The sequence below is a fragment of the Gossypium hirsutum genome, chromosome D06, assembly GCF_007990345.1.
Source record: "Gossypium hirsutum isolate 1008001.06 chromosome D06, Gossypium_hirsutum_v2.1, whole genome shotgun sequence".
NCBI classification, from domain to species: domain Eukaryota; kingdom Viridiplantae; phylum Streptophyta; class Magnoliopsida; order Malvales; family Malvaceae; genus Gossypium; species Gossypium hirsutum.
Window position 1 is genome coordinate 63,873,362 of NC_053442.1, and position 18,983 is coordinate 63,892,344.

The 18,983-nt window shown below is 31.0% G+C and overlaps 1 protein-coding gene across 8 annotated transcripts; it reads right to left on the reverse strand.

Annotated features, from left to right (window-relative positions):
- Positions 1 to 2,345: 2,345 nt before the first annotated feature.
- On the reverse strand, positions 2,346 to 6,873 carry LOC121218633 (uncharacterized). Of its 8 annotated transcripts, XR_005915154.1 has the most exons (5): positions 6,432 to 6,864; positions 6,142 to 6,219; positions 5,081 to 5,172; positions 4,363 to 4,530; positions 2,346 to 2,796 (listed from the first exon to the last, which is right to left on the reverse strand). XR_005915154.1 is itself a non-coding variant. In XM_041096172.1 (3 exons), exons 1-3 carry the CDS (start codon positions 6,449 to 6,451, stop codon positions 2,565 to 2,567), a joined length of 330 nt encoding a protein of 109 aa, XP_040952106.1. In that variant the 5' UTR covers positions 6,452 to 6,864; the 3' UTR covers positions 2,346 to 2,564. The 8 variants fall into 8 exon arrangements, 1 of the variants encoding a protein (XP_040952106.1); XR_005915155.1 differs by lacking the exon at positions 6,142 to 6,219 and having other exon boundaries at positions 5,081 to 5,166; XR_005915151.1 differs by lacking the exon at positions 6,142 to 6,219.
- Positions 6,874 to 18,983: the final 12,110 nt, after the last annotated feature.

An 18,983-nucleotide genomic window follows, 5' to 3' on the forward strand; every position in this document is an offset into this window, starting at 1 on the left:
CTTTCAAATTTTTATTTTAGATATATATAACAACACGAAACATGACACATAGCTATACTAGTTATTTTAATTTAGAATAAATTAATATCATATAAAATCTATTTTAATTGTGTTGATAATTCTCGCAGGAAGTGCAGATGTTCTTCTATTTTGTTTATTTTTGTTGGATTTGATGATTGTTTTTGCTTTTCAAAGAAAACTTTTCAGTGCATTGCATTCCTTTTAATCCTCCTGCAGTTTACAGCTAGCAATAATTTTCTGGAACTTTTTCCAAGGTTTTGGTATTATTCACCATTTCCAGACTTTCGTGTTTGATGTTCCGTTTTTATTCTCAATAAATTATATCTAAGTTATCTTTGGACTTTAATTTTTCTTTAGATTTATTTTTATTTAATTTTAAATATACTCTAGATATTAATACATACCATTGCGCTCTTCAATATTTGATTATTATTATAGTTTATTCGAATATATATTACTTATAATTATATTTATATTTATAAATTTTAAAAAATTATTATTTAATTTATCAATAATGTTTAATTTTATATATCATGTCGATTGAGTTTTAACTTAATTGGTATGAGTATTGTTGTGAATGCAGGAGGACGTGAGTTTAAGTACATTGGAGTGTATTATCCTCTTATTTATGGGCTGCAGAGAGACTATGGATAATTCTAGACATTATGTCAAAAAAATAAATATGATCATAAACTATAGTGAGATTTTTCAAAAAAAAATTATGTATCATTAACGGACTAAAAATTGATATTCTAATCATTTTTTAAACAATATATCATCATTTGATTCATAAATAATAAAATTGTAACATTTTTTTATAAAAAACCTTATTATTAAAAAGTCAAAATGATCAACGCATTATAATCCAGTAATACACATGATAAATTCATCAAACTTGAATAAATACAAATTTAGTCGAATTCACAAAAATTTAACCGAATTCAAACTAAAGTACGAAACTTGATAAACAAGTTTAATAAAATTTTAATTTAAGCTCAAATAGTTTAATTATATTAAAGCTGAACTCAAGTTTAAAAATAAATATTTAACCAAAGTTACTTTGAGTTAAAAACAAATAATATTTTAATTGAAATCATAAAATTAAGAAATTGAATATCAATTTTCTTCTTCACCAAACATATCTATAACTTTGTGAAAAGAAAGTTTGTTGAAATAGTATCACTTCAATAACTATATTTTCTTCAGGATTAAATTTTAATACTTTTTATCCTATCAAGGCAATTGCCACAGAAGATCAGAACTAGGCTGAAGATTGAACCGATTGTTGTAGAGATTAAGACGAAATAATATGGCATTATTTTTATTGTTAAAATTTTATTACTTTTATAAAACTCGTTCACAGTAGAGTGTGTAATTTAAGTATTTGAAATATTTAAATTTATAATTTATTAATATTATTTAAATAATGTATTATGTAGAAACTAGGGGTTTACTTGTTTAGCAAACAAAAAATGTGACTAAAATGTTACTTGAAATTGTAGCCACAGTTTCAATCACAAAACCTTTAATCACAAAACGAGAAGTGCAAAAAAAGTAAAGATGAACACCAAGATTGTTTACACAGTTCGACCTGAGTCTATGTCTGTGGGGTCTTCCCTAGAGCAATTGATGTATGTTCACGTGACTAACTAAAAATACGACAAAGGCAAATGCACCTATCGATAAATAGTAGAACTATGGTGAGTAAATGTATCGTATCCACAAGGACTAAAAGTATTAGTAATTACTGTTTTCCTAATATTCAGCCGACAAATTGGAGTGATTGTTTTAAACTAAGATTTAGTAAATTAACCTAACTAAATAACTCAACAGAGAGTGAATCAGGAAAATAATCGAATAATAACCAATGAGAGAAATAATACCTAGGAAAGAATCCACCTAGACTTCATCTATTATTATGAATCTAATTTAAACGATTTATTCACTTGGTATCTTGATCCGTAGAAATCTCTAAATTATGCTAATATCTCTTTCGAGAGTAAGAGCAATTGACTCTAGGTTGATTAATTGAAAATTCTTTCTAATTAAAACTCTTATTTTCGAATTAACTCGATCTATGGATTCCCCAATTAGATTTGACTCTAATCCGGTAGATTTATGTCGTCCTATTTCTAAGATTGCATGCAACTCCACTCAATTATGCTAGATCTACTCTTAAATAGAGACTTTTGCTCCTCCGATTAAACACATTAAACATGAATTAATATCCCGAAAATATTCAAACAAGAGATAAGCGCACATAACTAAGAACAAGAATCAAATATTTATCGCATAAAACAGAAATTAAATCATAGAATTCATCATAGGGTTCATCCTCCCTAGGTATCTAGGGAATTAGTTCATAATTGTGAATAAAAACATCTCAAAGTCAGAATAATCATAAGAAATAAAGAAACTCATAAAAACTTCAAGAGAAATTAAAAGGAGGTCTTTAGTCTTGATTGGAAATTCGCTTCAGTGTTGGCTCCCATAGAGTTCTTCGAGTTGTTTTCTTCGATATTCTCTGATGACTCCCTATTCTCTTATTCTATTTGATATTTATATTCTTTAGAATGCCCAGAAAGCCTAAAAATTACAATTTTCCGCGTGTTTGGGATGCAAGTCGCGAAATTGACACGGTCTGGCACATCTGAATGGCTCACACGGCCATGTGTCCAACCCATGTGGGAAAGCCCAGGTTGTGTGGCTCTTGAAATAAGCTCCATTTGTCCAATTTTCGCTTGTTTTTCGCTTCTTTTGCTTCCAAATGCTCTCCTAAGTATAGAAACATGAATTCAAAGGATTATGAGCATAAAATTCACCAATTTGAGTAAATAATCATCCAAAAACACATTAAGAATATTTTACTTTTATCACTTATTAGCAATGATCCACTATCTTTCTCATAGTATAACCAATGATTTAAGTCCTAACACTAGTCTAACACTTACCAATTTAGTGACCTCACCGTTGTACAAAAACTAGATCACTCTCCCACTAAGCTTCCCCCTCGAAAACTTAGTTTTGCAATCCGAGAGACTATCTTGATTCCTCACAAAAACAATGCACACATAAATATTTCTAACATGAACAAATTTGTGCTCTCTTAAAGTTTTTTTTCCCTATCAGATACCCTTATTCTAAGCAAAACTTAAGTTTATGTAGTACTTAAGTTTTGTTTACATAAGATTATATTTTAATTGTTTTTCTATAAAGTAAGGCTAAAAACCAGTATAATATTATACTTCAATAAGAGTATTGATGTAATATAATGTCCTAAACTATAGAATGTGACTTTACTTATTCCGCAAGTAACCTGACTTAATCTGTAATAAACCAATCTTCAAGTCTTCAATTTTAACTCAAGTGGTCTTCATGCGTTGGGTTTTACTCGTCCAAATATTTTCATAATAATTAGCCCAATGCTTTTGTTCTACAATTTGTTAACTCTTCAAATAGGCAAGTAGGGCAATGAAATAGTGCCTAAGGTTGTGACAACTGTTTCAACCACAAAAACAACAATAGAATTAATCTTGTCTTTAAATATGTCAACACTCTCCCCTTTTGGAAATTTCTGAACAAAACATATACAAGAAAAATAAAACAATCATAATTACATATTATTCCCCTAGGTATCTCCCCCTTAATCAAATTATCAGACATTGAGGAGGCCAAAGATATCGATGACATGAGGACTAATGAGTTAATTCTAACACCCTAAACCCGACCTAAACATTACGCACAGATCTAAAAAAGTTACCATGATTCAATTTGAAAATCCAAAAATTAGTTAGGCTTGTAGAAATAGCACTAGCTTTTGATAAAAGTAATTTTGATTTATTTTAAAAGAAAATATCTTTCTTACTCAATTCATTAATCTTGTCAATTAAATTTATACCTTAAAAACACTTACGTTTGTAGTGAAACTCTTAGTTAAATTCAATTTTGAAAATGTAGTTTGATTTTGAAAATCCAATGTTTTGCTAATAGACTAATTATAATTTTAAAACGATAAAACGGTTTAAAACAGAAATTAAAAGTCCAAATCTAAATACAGTCTCAAAAGTCCAAAATAATCCAATGAAACAAAAATAGATTAATCTAGACAAAATTTAAGGAAATGTAATGCAAATATGTAAAACCGAGCTCCGATCACTCTGATCTGTCCTATGTCTGAGGGTTACCTAAGAATCAAACAAATAGAGAATGAGCTTACAAGCTCAGTGTGGAACTTACTATAATTTAAACAGCAAATACCATTTCAGACATGTGTTCTGGTACCAATAAGACGAATTTCATAAACAAAAACATATGCATATCAGATACAGATTAAACTCCTACCTCCATCCGCTACACACCATCTCTGACCATCCCTTCATACCAATTAGGGTATTAAATACCCAACCAGCCCTACACACCAATTAGTGTCTATATGACACTTTTCAGAGTACTTGCAGTTTAGTTGCCAGATCAATAAGCGATATACCCTCCAAATACAGATACACATGGCTACACCATCAAATTAAACAGATAAATTAAACTGCCAGCATTTCCTCCATAAACAAATTTCCCACCACAATGCATATGCAAAACTAGACAGATATCACATAGTGTATGACATACATGTTTTTCATATCATATTCATATCATACTTAGCATATAACAGATCATGCTATCACATATAACATACTACCTATGTGTTTACTAGTCATATTAAATAGTAATAGAGTAACAGAAATCATGGTTTATAGGCAAAATTATACCATGCAGACCCTACAAAAGGGCTATATTCAATTCGCATGGCAACTACAACCTCCGGGAAAAATTTTAGAATTTGGACCCACACGCCCGTGTGGCGTTGATAGTCCAATTTTTCGGTTTTCAGTAATTTGCAATTTTTAGGGTTTTCATTACACGCTTGATATGATTATGATGCAAATGCAACCATGAGACTTCTCAAACCTAGAAACGACAATTAAATCTCCAATTGAGATGATTCCCAAACCAAATTCACAAAAATTGATATATCCAACATAAAGTTTAAACGAAGAATTTCAACCTAAAACCCCAAATTGACTCCTTATCTTCAAGAAATAGCAGCCCACCAACGATTCTAGGTCACCGAAAAATTAATTGCCTCGCCAACTTCACCTAGAAACTCAAACAATTAATCATACGGAACATTTTTAACCCACAACTAACAAAAAGAATAATAAAAACAAACTCACTTACTATAGGAGAAAATTTAATGGTACTTGCACAAGTAATTGATAGAATGATTAATGCTTCAATGATGATTTTCTATGGCACTTACAAGCATAAAATTCACCATTTAAACCAAATAATCGTCCAAAAATCACATTAAGAATGAGATAAAACATGCTACTTTTAGCACTCATCAAGGAGACTCAAGGTCAAGCATCCAATTTCTCCCACTCATCTCATAAGTCACCTCTTTGCTATTTTGTATGTATACAAGTGTTTTGGGTCATATGGCATGTACCTAGATTAGTTAGCATGTTTTTAAATTAATATTTGATACTTTTGACATTATAACCTATAAAGTTTTAAAAGTTAAGTTTTATCCTTTGATTAGGAATAATCTTTGTATGTTTATATAAGTTTGAATGTGTTAGTTAATAGGTTAAACCTTAATGTATTGGATACTATGTTTATCTATGTTTATTTACGTACCATTGCTCCGCCTAAGCTTTGGACATCTAGTTTTTATGCTCATTCCAGAAAAGAAAAGACTCTCATCGTTCTCATTGAAAGTATTGCATTATCTAAGAGATATATTTCTTAATATTCGAGTGCCATCAATTTCATCAATGATGAAATATCATCAAATATGTAAACCACTTCAAATAAATAGCAATGGCAAAAACCAACTTTTGTTCAACGGCCAAATGCCAAATTTTTTTAATCTATCAAAGCAGTTGTTTTTATAAGAAAAAAACTTCTTTATATTTTAACTACCACTATTTGGTAACTACTTTTTAATACCTTTAATGGGTTTAGGTTCTAAACCATTATAGGTAGATGAGATCCGATTCGATTTAATATTTCCAATTAAAATATAATCTCAAAAAGAAAATTCTAATAAAATTACAAACTTACCAATTATGAATCTGATTATAATACGATGTAAAAATATATGTGAAAAATTGATGTAGCTGAATGTTTGAAGCCCAAGACCTAAAATAAAAAATGGAGTTCCTTACCAATCTAAATTTTACTCGATAAATCTAATATCAATGATCAAAAACAACACTAAGATAGAATCTTTCACCGTCCTCAAAAAGATGGGAATAAAATAAATTAATCAAATAATTCATAATTAATCATGAATTAAAATTAAAATTAAAATTAATCTAGATATGAAATATTAAAAAAACAAACAAACAAACCTTCCTGCAAATCTTGCCATCCGGCAATTTAAGATCCCAGAGAATAGATCTGATTTTCAATCCTCAAATGAATAAATTTGATCATATATCAATAGGGTTTTATAAAATCTTTGTGCATAAGGCATCAAAGTGTTGGAGTAATCAAGTGGTATAAGGTGCTTGGAGCATTAGAGGTTTTGGGTTTGAATCTTCCCACCAGCATTGGTTTCTTTCTCTTCTATGCAACAGCATCATTTACAGATTTCTTTACATAAAATAATAAAAATATTTGAATGCTTAAGGAAGGAGCTTTAATTTTTAATGCTTGGTTATGGAACTTTTTTCATAATTTTCTTTGGGGCTAAGGAAATAATTAAGAAGAGGAAAAAGTTTGTTTGGGGACAATGGAAAATAACTAAGAAGAAAAAAGAGAGGAAAAGAGAACCAATTTTTATTCATCAATACAGATATATTTAATGGTTCTCCAAAATATATATATTTATAGACATAAATTTATAAATTACATAGAATTTTACTCTTAATAAACATTAATTTTAATGTATATCAAACTATTTTTTATTTTAATAAACATTCATTTAATAATAAAATATTTATAATAAAAATAATTTTATATCAAATTTAAATACAAAAATTAAAGTGAAGCATAATAATAATATCAAAACCATAATTTCGCGTAAATTCAAACAACCCTACCGACAATCTTATTAATGAGCCTTGAATTGAACCGTTAACATTAGATGATCATGTGATGTTCTACCTATAATAATGATGGGCCAACTTTATACATTTGTCACTCAACTGAATAACATAAATTCAATGATTGTATAGAGATATTCCTACGCCTTTGGTAATTTACCTTCTAGCGGTTTCCTCAGCTTGATCCAGTTGATATTTGTTTTTTTTTTTGAAAAAACCGGGGTCGAATGTGGAGATTAAAGATGTTCTTTGATATGGCACCTCTTAAAGTACCAGGTAGCGATAGTTTTCATGCCCTTTTCTTCCAAAAGTAGTGAGATATTATTGGGGGAGCGGTTTGTGATTGGGTCAGGAAGATCTTTTATGAAAATTCTGTTGATCCTGATCTGAAATTTCAAATTTTGAAATTTTGCTCCTCTGATTTAAGCACATTTAAAATGAATTAATATTCAGGAAAATTAACACAAGAGATAAGCACATATAACTGAGAACAAGATCCAAGTATTTATCGTGTAAAATAGAAATCAAATAATAGAATTCAAATAATAGAATTCATTATAGGGTTCATCTCCCCTAGGTATCTAGAGAATTAACTCATAATTATAAATAAAAAACATCTCAAAGTCAGTATAATCACAAGAGATAAAAAAAACTCTTAAAGAACTTCAAGGAAATTAAAAAGAAGTCTTCAATCTTGATGAAATCTGCTTCAGAGTTGGCTTCAATGGTGTTCTTCGAGTTGTTTTCTTCAATGCTCTCTGATAGCTCCCTATTCTGTTATTCTATTTGGTATTTATAGGTCTTAGAATGCCCAAAAAGCCTAAAAATTACATTTTTCTGCGTGTTTGGAATGCGAATCGTGAAATCAACACGGTCTGACACATGGCCGTGTGGCAGTCCGTGTGGTTCACACAGTTGTGTGTCCAGCTCGTGTGGGAAGACCCAGCCCTTGTGGCTCCTAAAATCTACTCTGATTATCTAATTTTTGCTCTTTTTGCTCTTTTTGCTCTCAAATGCTCTCCTAAGTATAGAAACATGAATTTAAAGGATTAGGAGCATAAAATTCACCATTTTGCATAAATAATCATCCAAAAACGCATTAAGAATGAGATTAAAACATGTTACTTTTATCACTTATCAAATGCTTTAGTTTTCCACCCATCCATATGAACCGCCCTCGAGCTTTGCTCGACACACCAACCCATATAACAAAAACTGACCATCCCTGATTTGATTTCTGGTGATGATGGTCATTGACTAGTCATCTGTGACGATGACTTTCACTACCACCCGATTTGGTCCGATTTTGATGGTGTTTTAAAACGACCATACTGTCCTATCCAGTTTTGGTCCTAAATTAATTTAGATAGTGTTTTGATGGTCCTAAATTTAAACCTGTATGCATAGTACAAGATTAGTACAAGATTAGTATATTTAACTTCTATTGTTTGGGTCTAGACAAATTTCAAAATTTAAAAAGTATAGGGACTAAAATTAATTAATTTGAAAAGTATAGAAACTAAATTTGATCAAATTAAAATATAGGAACTAAATATAGAACTTTCGCAAAATACAGGAACTAATAGTAAATTTTAACCTAGATTATATTGTTATTCATTATTGGCCTATAATTAGTTTCGATGCATAAATCAACATAAAAATCAGAACTCTAAATTGACACAAGAATGCTTTGAGAGAGTGCAAACTATTTATCTTGATCTCGATAAACATCCACCTAATAATAAGATATTCATAACAAAAATATCAATAAAAAATAATAAAAATATCAAAATCATAAGTTAGCATCAACATTAAGTTTGATTACATTGGTTGAAACTGATGTACTACCAATATTAATGACAATTGAAGCATTTGTCAAATGCCCATAATTTTATACATTGAAACTCAACTGAATACATAACCTCACATTTATAGTCGATGTGATCTACAAATTCTATATATAATATTACTAAAATTATCAGAACCATAATTTGGCATAAATTCAAACAACCCTACCGACAATCTTATTAATGAGCCTTAATTGGTTGAATGCGATGTACTGCCTATATTAATTACAACTGAACCACGTGTCAAATGCCTGTTAATAGGGCCAACTTTATACATTTATAACTCAACTGAGTACATAAATTCACATTTATATATGATATTACTAAAATAATACTAGCCGTAATTAAGAAAGAAAAAAATTTTAATTAGATATGACACTTTTTTAATCACGATTATATAATTAAAAAATTCACTAAAGATATATAATATAAATTACATGTAAAATTTTCGAATTCATCTTACCAACTTAGAACTGTGATGAACATCTTGTATATTCATATCCAATATACTAATGAAAGAGATTATATTTATATTCATTTTCCGCCTATAATTAGCTTCGATGCATATATCCTCAATATACTAATTAAATAGATTATATTGATTTTCTTTTGGCAATAGATTATAGGTTAAATTCTGTCATCAGTCTATGTACTTTGTGAAAGTTGTAGATTTAATTTTTATATTTTAATTTATCACTTTTCGTACGTCTTTGAATTTTGCAGAATTTAAAATTTCAGTCATCACCAAACGATAACTATTAAATTCATTCAGTTAAGTTTTTCTATTTCTAAAATCTGATGTATGAAACATATTATTATATGTGTAATGTCATTTCAACTTGTTATTTTTATAAATTACTCACTAAAAATTCAGCTAATGAATGATAGTCGTAAGGGCTCAATTTCGTCCAGCCCAAAACCAAGAAATAAATAAACAAAATTAAAAACCAAAAATTAAAAAGTCCAAGTCCATTTACAAAATAATGGCCCAAATACAAAACCCAAACCCAGTGTTACACAATCCCAAGCCCAACTAACTTAAAGGTTTTAGAAACCCTAAAGCCCTAGGGTACCCACACCGTCGCTTCCGCCTCGTCAGCGAACTCGACGCCCGAGGTCTGACACCTCGTCTGCCCTTTCATCGAAATGGCAAGGCACAGCTTTCCAATGCCGTTGACCTTGCCATGGGTACTTACAAAGAGAGAACGAAAAGGACAGAGAGGGAAAACAGTGGAAACAGCAAAAGCAACGAGAAAAAATATAAAAAAATAATTAATATGTAATATATGCCTATAAAAGTCATAACCACGGATTGTAATTTTTAACAATGATACAAGAAACGCTGCCGTTGACTCAGAGTCTCCTTTTGAGCAGGATATGTGTCCAGAGGAACCCTAGGACTCTAAAGGTGATCGAGATTATAACCTACCTCCTGATTTGTTAAGGATGATAGAACAAAATAAGAAACAGATCCTACCTCACAGGACTTTGAGTGTGAGTGACTTATTGTATTCGTGATAAAAAATAGTGGAATTACTCACTGAATTAGGCTCCGCAAACATAGGGAAACTGAACTATGTAAACAAACCTTAGTGTTATTTTTGTTTTGTTTGCATAATTTTTTGCGGTGTTAAGCAGCAGTGGTCACTACAGTCTAACACTTCCAGTGCATTTGTTATTTTAAGCAAACAAGCAACTTTCGGTAAGAACAATATTTAATAAAAAAATTCATATATAAAATATAAATATTTTAATAATATAGATATGAGTATTTTAATAAAATTCATATACAAAATTTTTATCTTTGAACCCTTTAATAATTAAATTTTTATATTGGTCCCCAACACTGAATTTCTGGTTTTGCCCATAAATATTAGATATGAATTAGGTTATATTTTAAAAATTACAAAAAAAAACAACAATCTTTTGATTTCAATCTTGTAATTTAAAACAATGTATCAAAGTAGTTAGATAAATATTCATTATTGGCCTATAATTAATTATGATGCATATATCCCACCAATAGGAATACTTATCTATTATTTTTGTATCAGTCATTTGCTAAACTTGATAAATAATAAACTCATGTGGTTTCTTACAAAGCTTTCATATATATATTAAGCTCTATTTTACTTTTATTCAATTTCTTTTGTTCTAATGTTATCCTCATTTCATTTTATAAATTATCTGAATAAAAGAACTTAAAGATCCTTACGGATTTCCAGTAAATATCCTCATTAAGTCAACCTCTCCTCCTCATCGGTGTGCTTCTTCTTCTTGGGTTATCAACAGGTTCTGTTCTCCTTTTCTCTGTCTATTGTTTTTGTTGATCGTGATTTGTTCTTGGGTGTGCCTCTCCTCCTCTGCTGTTTTTGCTCCTGTATGTTTTATATTGAAGGATCTTGTTAATTTGTTGCAAAGGTGTCAAGCAAAATGCTCCTGCATGAATAGATTTTGGTCTTAGGTTTGCTAGATCTTCTTCCCTAATCTGTTTGATCGTGTCCCTAATTTTAAACAATCTAATTAGCTTGCTAAAAAATTACAGCCTTGTTCGTCACCTGTTCTCGCGATTCATCGAAAGTAGATTTCTACTCACATTCTTGATTGGAAGCTCTAGGGTTTTCTTTTTCTTTTTCTTTTTTCTACTTTCTTGATCTATTTCTTTGTTTCTTTAATTGAGTTTTTATTTCAGTTTTATTTTTTATTTTGTTCAATTGCTGAGGTTCGATGAATGAAGTAGGATTGAACTGGTAATTTTTGAGCTTAAACTGGCTTTACTGTGTTAAATGGAGCATTTCATTTGATGAAACTGGATTTTGTTAGTCAAAAAAATGAAGAAACATTGAGGAATTTAACTGAAATAATATTGGTTTTTTTCCCGTTTGATTCAATCTTGGCTTGGATTTAATTGAAGTAAGGAAAGTGAAGTTGAATTCAATTATTCGTATCCTTGTGCCATGATAAAAAATGCTAGGAACACAAGAGCGCAGAAAATCGAGTTGTCACCTATTACATACTGTGAATTTCCATGATGTGAATTTCTAGGCATTGTAACTTCACCTGTCTGCTGTTGTCTAAAGTTGTGCATTTGTTCAGTACCTAGGCGAAAATTGAGTTGTCACCTATTGCATACTTTAGCTTTGCAGCAATTTTTTGTTTCAAAACGAGTGATGTAGGATAAGGCTTTAGCTTTGCAAAATGTTGTGTGTTTCAAAACAAGTGATGTAAGATAAGTAAGGAGAAGAGATAGACTATTGGGAAAATCTGAAATTGACTGATAATAATGTGTGAGGAGCAGACAAAATTGGGAGGAAACAAAAGAAATATATAGAGAACATCGAAAAGGAATCAACAGAGTAAGGAATCAATCTCAGTGAGATTGATATTATTTAGAATTTTTAGAATCAATTAGCACCTCTCGTATGTATATATTATTTTTGTGTATTAAATAAGAATTACAACCCCATGCGAATGTTTAACATCACCCATCAACGACATTATAAATTATTAAGTAAACATACGTATATTATTTGAGGTTTACGCATGTACTTATGTTTACAACTTGAGAATTTAATAATGGATTAAATCGGCATAATGTCAATAATGAAATGCATTTTCTAATGAGTATTCGACGTCACCATAAGCCATAAGCCATTTTCATCTTATAGCAATAACACAAGGCATAGCATTGACATATATACTGATATATAAATAAAATTTTAATTTATTGATATATATTATATATCTTTTTAGTCTGTTGCTCAGCTGGAGGTATAGTAAAACAAATGGCAGTGTTCTTCTGCTCGAGTTTGGTTATTTTGCTGAAATTTATTTATTGGGCTAACTTTTTTGAACTATGATTCTATCTTAAGTCATAATGTGTTAATGATATGGTTGTAAAAGGTTTTCCCACACAACCTTGATTTCTAACTTTATCAATCTCTGATTCATGATTCTGATTCTGATATGCTTGTTTTATTAAATTTGTGCTGCAAAGATGGGCAAATAGCGTTAGTAGCAATTTTTGTTTTGATGCATGAGAGGTAAATTGAATTGGTGGTTCAATCATGATTTTACATTCATATGGGTTTTACTGGCAAGTGCCTTGAGTAAACTATTATAGTAGATTGTTTATTTTAAATGTAGTAATTGATCCTCATATATGAGGGGAAGAGATGAATATATTTTGAATTTGACTTGCTGCATGCAGTACTTCTGTAGCTAAGGAGCGAAAACGTGCTCTAATTCTATGCTGGTTTAAGTAAAGAGTGTTATTAACAATCAATTAAAAGGAAATATTTTCAATACACATTAGAAAGTCAAACTTGAACACATTAGCTTAACTTGAACACAATTACATAAGTTCTTTCAATATGAAGAACGAGGATTGAACTTGAAGACATTAGCCTAACTACAATGATTAGAAAGTCAAAACCATTCATCTTGTTTAAAGACTCAATTTCCGTTGATGTCGAAATAATCAATTTTAAGATTAAATTTATTAATTCGAGTCATCTAAAAAGTTGAAACGAGAACATCATGAGTGGAATATGGGAGTGAGAAATGAAATTAGTTAGTAATTATATTGATTAAGTTATTATACAAATAATACAGGGAGTAAATTGTAAGGTTAATTAAATGAGGAGATTTGGTTAAAACTTTATGCAAGCCCTTATTGTGCAATTAAGCCAAGGATTAATAAACCATTATTAAATTTAGTTTAGTGGATTGCCATGAAATGATTGGTTGATTGCCACTATTGAAACTTTGAGAAAATATGACCATTGAATTTTCATTAATTATGTTGGATTAAAATGTAAAAAATTATAATATTAAACATAATTAGTTATTCATCTTTCTCCACCGAAATCTCTTGAGGAAAGTTTGGTCTCTTATTTCTCATTAATTATGACAGTAGCTTTTTTAGTTAAAAGTAAGAAGTATAAAAAAATTTGGCTTCAAAAATTTTCTCAAGGTTGAAGATATTGATACTTTTATGTGATGTAAACAATGTTGTTGTTATTATGTGGTGTACTACTTAATTATGCATTTGGGTAATATTAATTTCTAGTATTAATTGTGGTTTGGAAGCTAATTTATAATTATTCGATTCTTGTTTTTTTGTTTTTTTATAACACAATTACAAATGATTTATTTGACTTTGGTTGTTTTCAATTAATGATGATTAATATTCTAGCTTAATAATTGAGTATTATTATATATTTAATTTGATTTATTTATTTATAAATAAATCATTGCAATATATATAAAAATAATTTAAAATATATTTTTATTAATATGTATATTAAATTTATTAATATATGTAAAAACAGTTTTTCTGGAAAATATTTTCAAGAAATCTGCCAAACAACACAAATTCATTCAAACACTAGAAAAGTAAATCATTTTCTAGAAATCATTTTCCGAAAAACATTTTACTGGCAAACAAACGGAGCCTAAATATATACCAAAGAAGTTATGTTAATATTTATTTTTTATACAATACAATCTAAAAAATTTCACACTTACGGATGCACTCTCATATACAACCACACGGGTAAAATTTTCGAATTCATCCTACGAACCTAGAACTGTGGTCAACGTCTTTAACCAATGAAACAAACGTTGGGTTCTATATTAATGTCCAATATAATAATGATATACTAATGAAAGAGATTATTATTTCGATGCATATATCCCCAATATACTAATTAAATATATTATAGGTTAAATTTTCGGTAATGTCATTGCCATTGGCGTTATCATCTGTCATTTTCATTCAATCATTGGCGGCAAGAATTAAAAAGTTATATTTTTGGGTGTCGTCATTGTTATTGACTGCACCAATATTTGTACGTGTCCAAAATACCTATAATTTGAGGGGAGAATAGAAAAAAAATTATTTTTTTAATAGGTGGCGCCATAGCCATTGGTGTCACCAAATTTGAATTTTTTTTGTGGTGCCATAGCCATTTGCATCACGCGTGTCAGAGAATACTTAATATTTTTGGTGGTGCCATAGGGAATGGTGTGACCAATGTCAAATGGGGGAATTGATTTTTTTTTTGTGGTTCCATAGGCATTGATGTCACTCGTATAAATTTTTTCCTATTATTTGATTTTTTTCTTTGTGGTGGCATTAACATTGGCGGCACTAAAATGCTATACATACCCATGCCCTTGATGAAAGATCAGTGTAAGGCGAAGAAATTTTTTTTTTTACAATTTTATTATGTTGAAGGATGAAGGGGAGGGAGAAATTTTTTTTGATTAGTTTTAGGGGAGGGAAGATAGAAATTTTTAGTGTTGAGAAAATTGTGCAAACAAAACAGAAACAATACAGAAGTTTGTTTACACAATTCAATTTCTCTATGTCTGCGGAGCCTAGTTCAATGAGTAACTTCGCTATCTTTTATCATAAATACAACAAGTGATTCACACTCTATCACTTCCAAAGTATAGAGATCTCATATTTGTACCTAAAGACTAGAATACTCATCTCCAGATCCTCCCCCTAAGAACTTGGGTAGTAAACAATTAACAATGTTTACAATTCAATTTGCACTCTCTCACAAAGCCATTCCTCAATGAACAAATTATAATGCACTCAATAAGCTCTCTTACAAAACCTATACAAGCCTCAAAGTATATATCAGATTCAGCTTGCTAACATAGAATTTAAGTGAATACAAAGTAATTCCTTGGAATTGCTATCACAATCTCAATAATTAAAGTACAATCAATCGAAGATCTGGTTTCCGTAACAACTACAAGGTCTTCATCGATCCTCCATGTTTCAAGGGTTGATTTGATTCACTTGAATCCAATCCAACCTCCAAATGCCTAGGATTGGTTTTCCTTAGATGGACCATAATATCTTCAAAAATGCTGAATATAACTAGGTTCAAAGATTTTCTTCATTAAATTATCAAACCAAATATGACAAGTTTTTAAACCACCTCAGTAGCAGTCTGCAATTGGCTCTGTCAAGCGCCACTCAGCAACTCTCAACTTATTTTGCCTCAACATTAACAATTTTAAGTAATTTTTAGAACATTTTTTTGAATATTTTAGGTTTTTTATAAATTTTAATAACTTTTGAATTATATATATTAAATTTTTTTAATTCTTTTTAATCTTTTTAATTTTTAGAATCAAAACCTAAATGACAAAATGGGTAAGCGTTAAGGGTCAAAATTGTTGAATTTTTTTAAAATCAAGACTAAATTAACAAAATGTGTAAACTTTAATTTTGTTATTATACTAGCAATTCATCTTTTGACCAAAAGTATTTTAATGGAGTGGCTGCAAATTACAATTGATCTAACTGTTGAATATTGGCAATATCCCACATTAGGAAAAGATAGAAATGGAGGGGGTTTGGTTTGTTATATATAGAACCCCTCCCCCTTTGGTTGTATCATCCCAAAATCTTCTCCTTTGTAATATTTCTAGAGGAAATATTAATTTGGTAGTGTCCGAGGACGTAAGCTAAATTGGCCGAACCTCGTTAAAACCCTGGTATTTTATTTCTTATTTGTTTGCTTTTATTTAATAGCTTTATGTTGGTTATATTTATTTAGTTATTATTGCTATAAATATCTAAGTGAGTTCTGTCTAGTTGTTGGGTTTTAAGCGGGACCATTGTGACCCCTCCAATTTAACTGGGAATTTTCTTAGTATAATTGTTGGCATAATAATTATCTAAATATTTCTGATAATATTGTTATTAATATTATCGTCGCTTCCGCAACAATTGGTATCCGAGCCAAGGTTTTGTAGTATGCTCTGTGTTTGTAGCTTAGTCTGATCTTACACATCAGAAACATTTCCGAAAGCTTGTGGGTATTCCGCATTTGGTGGCTATTAAATAGAAGCTATGGCAAAAATGACAGAAGAAAAACCATCCATATCAACAACTTCCACTTCGTACATTTTGCCGAGGATTGGAACTGCAAATACGAGATTTGTAGTGGAAATTTTTGATGGAACAGGTCATTTCGGCATGTGGCAAAGTGAGCTTCTAGATGCCCTCTTTCAACAGGGTCTAGATATTTCCATTGAGGAAGAAAAACCAGAAGGGGTTGATGATAAAGAATGAAAGACCATCAACCGATTGGCATGTGGTACAATTCGATCATGTCTTTCCAGAGAGCAGAAGTATACATTCAGTAAAGAGACTTCTGCAAGTAAATTGTGGAAAGCATTGGAGGAGAAATTTCTGAAGAAGAACAGTCAAAATAAGTTACATATGAAGAAAAGACTGTTTCGTTTCAGTTATGTTCCTGGTACCACGATGAACGAGCACATTACCAATTTTAATCAGCTGGTGGCTGATTTGTTGAATTTGGATGTGACTTTTGAAGACGAAGACTTGGCGTTAATGTTGTTGGGATCGCTTCCTGAGGAGTTTGAGTACCTTGAAACTACTCTACTTCATGGAAAATCGGAAGTAACTTTCAATGAAGTAACTGCTGCATTGTATAGCTATGAACTACGCCGAAAGGATAAGTTGAAAGGTTCAGGTGAAGCAGCAGTGGAAGCATTGGTAACAAGAGGTCGTCAGCAAAGTCAGTCTAAGGGGAAGAGAAGAAAGTCCAAAGGTCGAGCTGTTGCCAAAGATGAATGTTCTTTTTGCAAAGAAAAAGGACATTGGAAGAAAGATTGTCCAAAATTGAAGAAAAAAGGGAAGACTCCGCAAGATGCAAATGTTGCAGAATGCAATAGTGAAGCAGAGTCAGACTTTTCTCTTAGTATGACATCTTCAACATTATATGCAGATGAGTGGATCATGGATTCTGGTTGTTCCTATCATATGTGTCCCATTCGGGAATGGTTCTTTGAATTTCAAAAACTAGATGAAGGGGTTGTTTACATGGGTAATGATAACACATGTAAAATAGCCGGGATAGGTTCAATTAAACTGAGGAGTCATGATGGATCTACTAGAATTTTACGGGATGTACGATATGTCCCAAAGTTGAAGAAGAATCTCATCTCTTTGGGGTCGTTAGAATCTAAAGGCCTAGTTGTGACAATACGAGATGGAGTTCTTAAAGCAACTTCAGGAGCATTGGTGATGTTGAAAGGCATAAGAAAGAACAATCTGTATTACTACCAAGGTAGTACAGTGGTCGGGACAACAGCAGCAGCAATTACGAGTACCAAGAAGGACGCTGAGGCAACACAGCTGTGGCATATGCGTTTGGGCCATGCTGGTGAAAAATCCTTGCAAACTCTAGCCAAGCAAGGATTATTGAAAGGTACAAAGACTTGCAAACTTGAATTTTGCGAGCATTGTGTTCTGGGAAAACAACGAAGGGTGAAATTTGGCACTGGGATTCACAATACTAAAGGTATTCTGGATTATGTGCATTCTGATGTATGGGGACCGTCCAAGACTCCATCACTTGGAGGAAGACGTTATTTTGTCACCTTTATTGATGATTTTTCCAGACGAGTTTGGGTGTTCCCTATGAAGAACAAAGATGAGGTGCTTGAAGTTTTCCTTAAGTGGAAAACTAAAGTTGAAAATCAGACAGGAAGGAAGATTAAGGTTCTCCGATCAGACAACGGTGGAGAATATAAAAGCGATCCTTTCCTGAAGATATACCAAGATTGTGGCATAGTAAGGCACTTCACCGTAGGTGGAACACCGCAACAGAATGGGGTGGCAGAGCGTATGAATCGAACGCTTGTGGAGAAAGTTCGATGTATGTTATCTAATGCTGGATTAGATAGAAAGTTTTGGACTGAGGCTGTGACGTACGCTCAACATCTCATCAATCATTTGCCATCATCTGCTATAAATGGCAAGACTCCTTTGGAGAAATGGTATGGAAAACCTGCTACTGATTATGACACCTTGCGCATTTTTGGTTCTATTGCATATTATCATGTGAAAGAATCAAAGTTAGATCCAAGAGCAAAGAAGGCTCTATTCATGGGCTTCAATGCTGGTGTTAAGGGATATCGTTTGTGGTGTCTAGAGGCAAAGAAGACGATAATC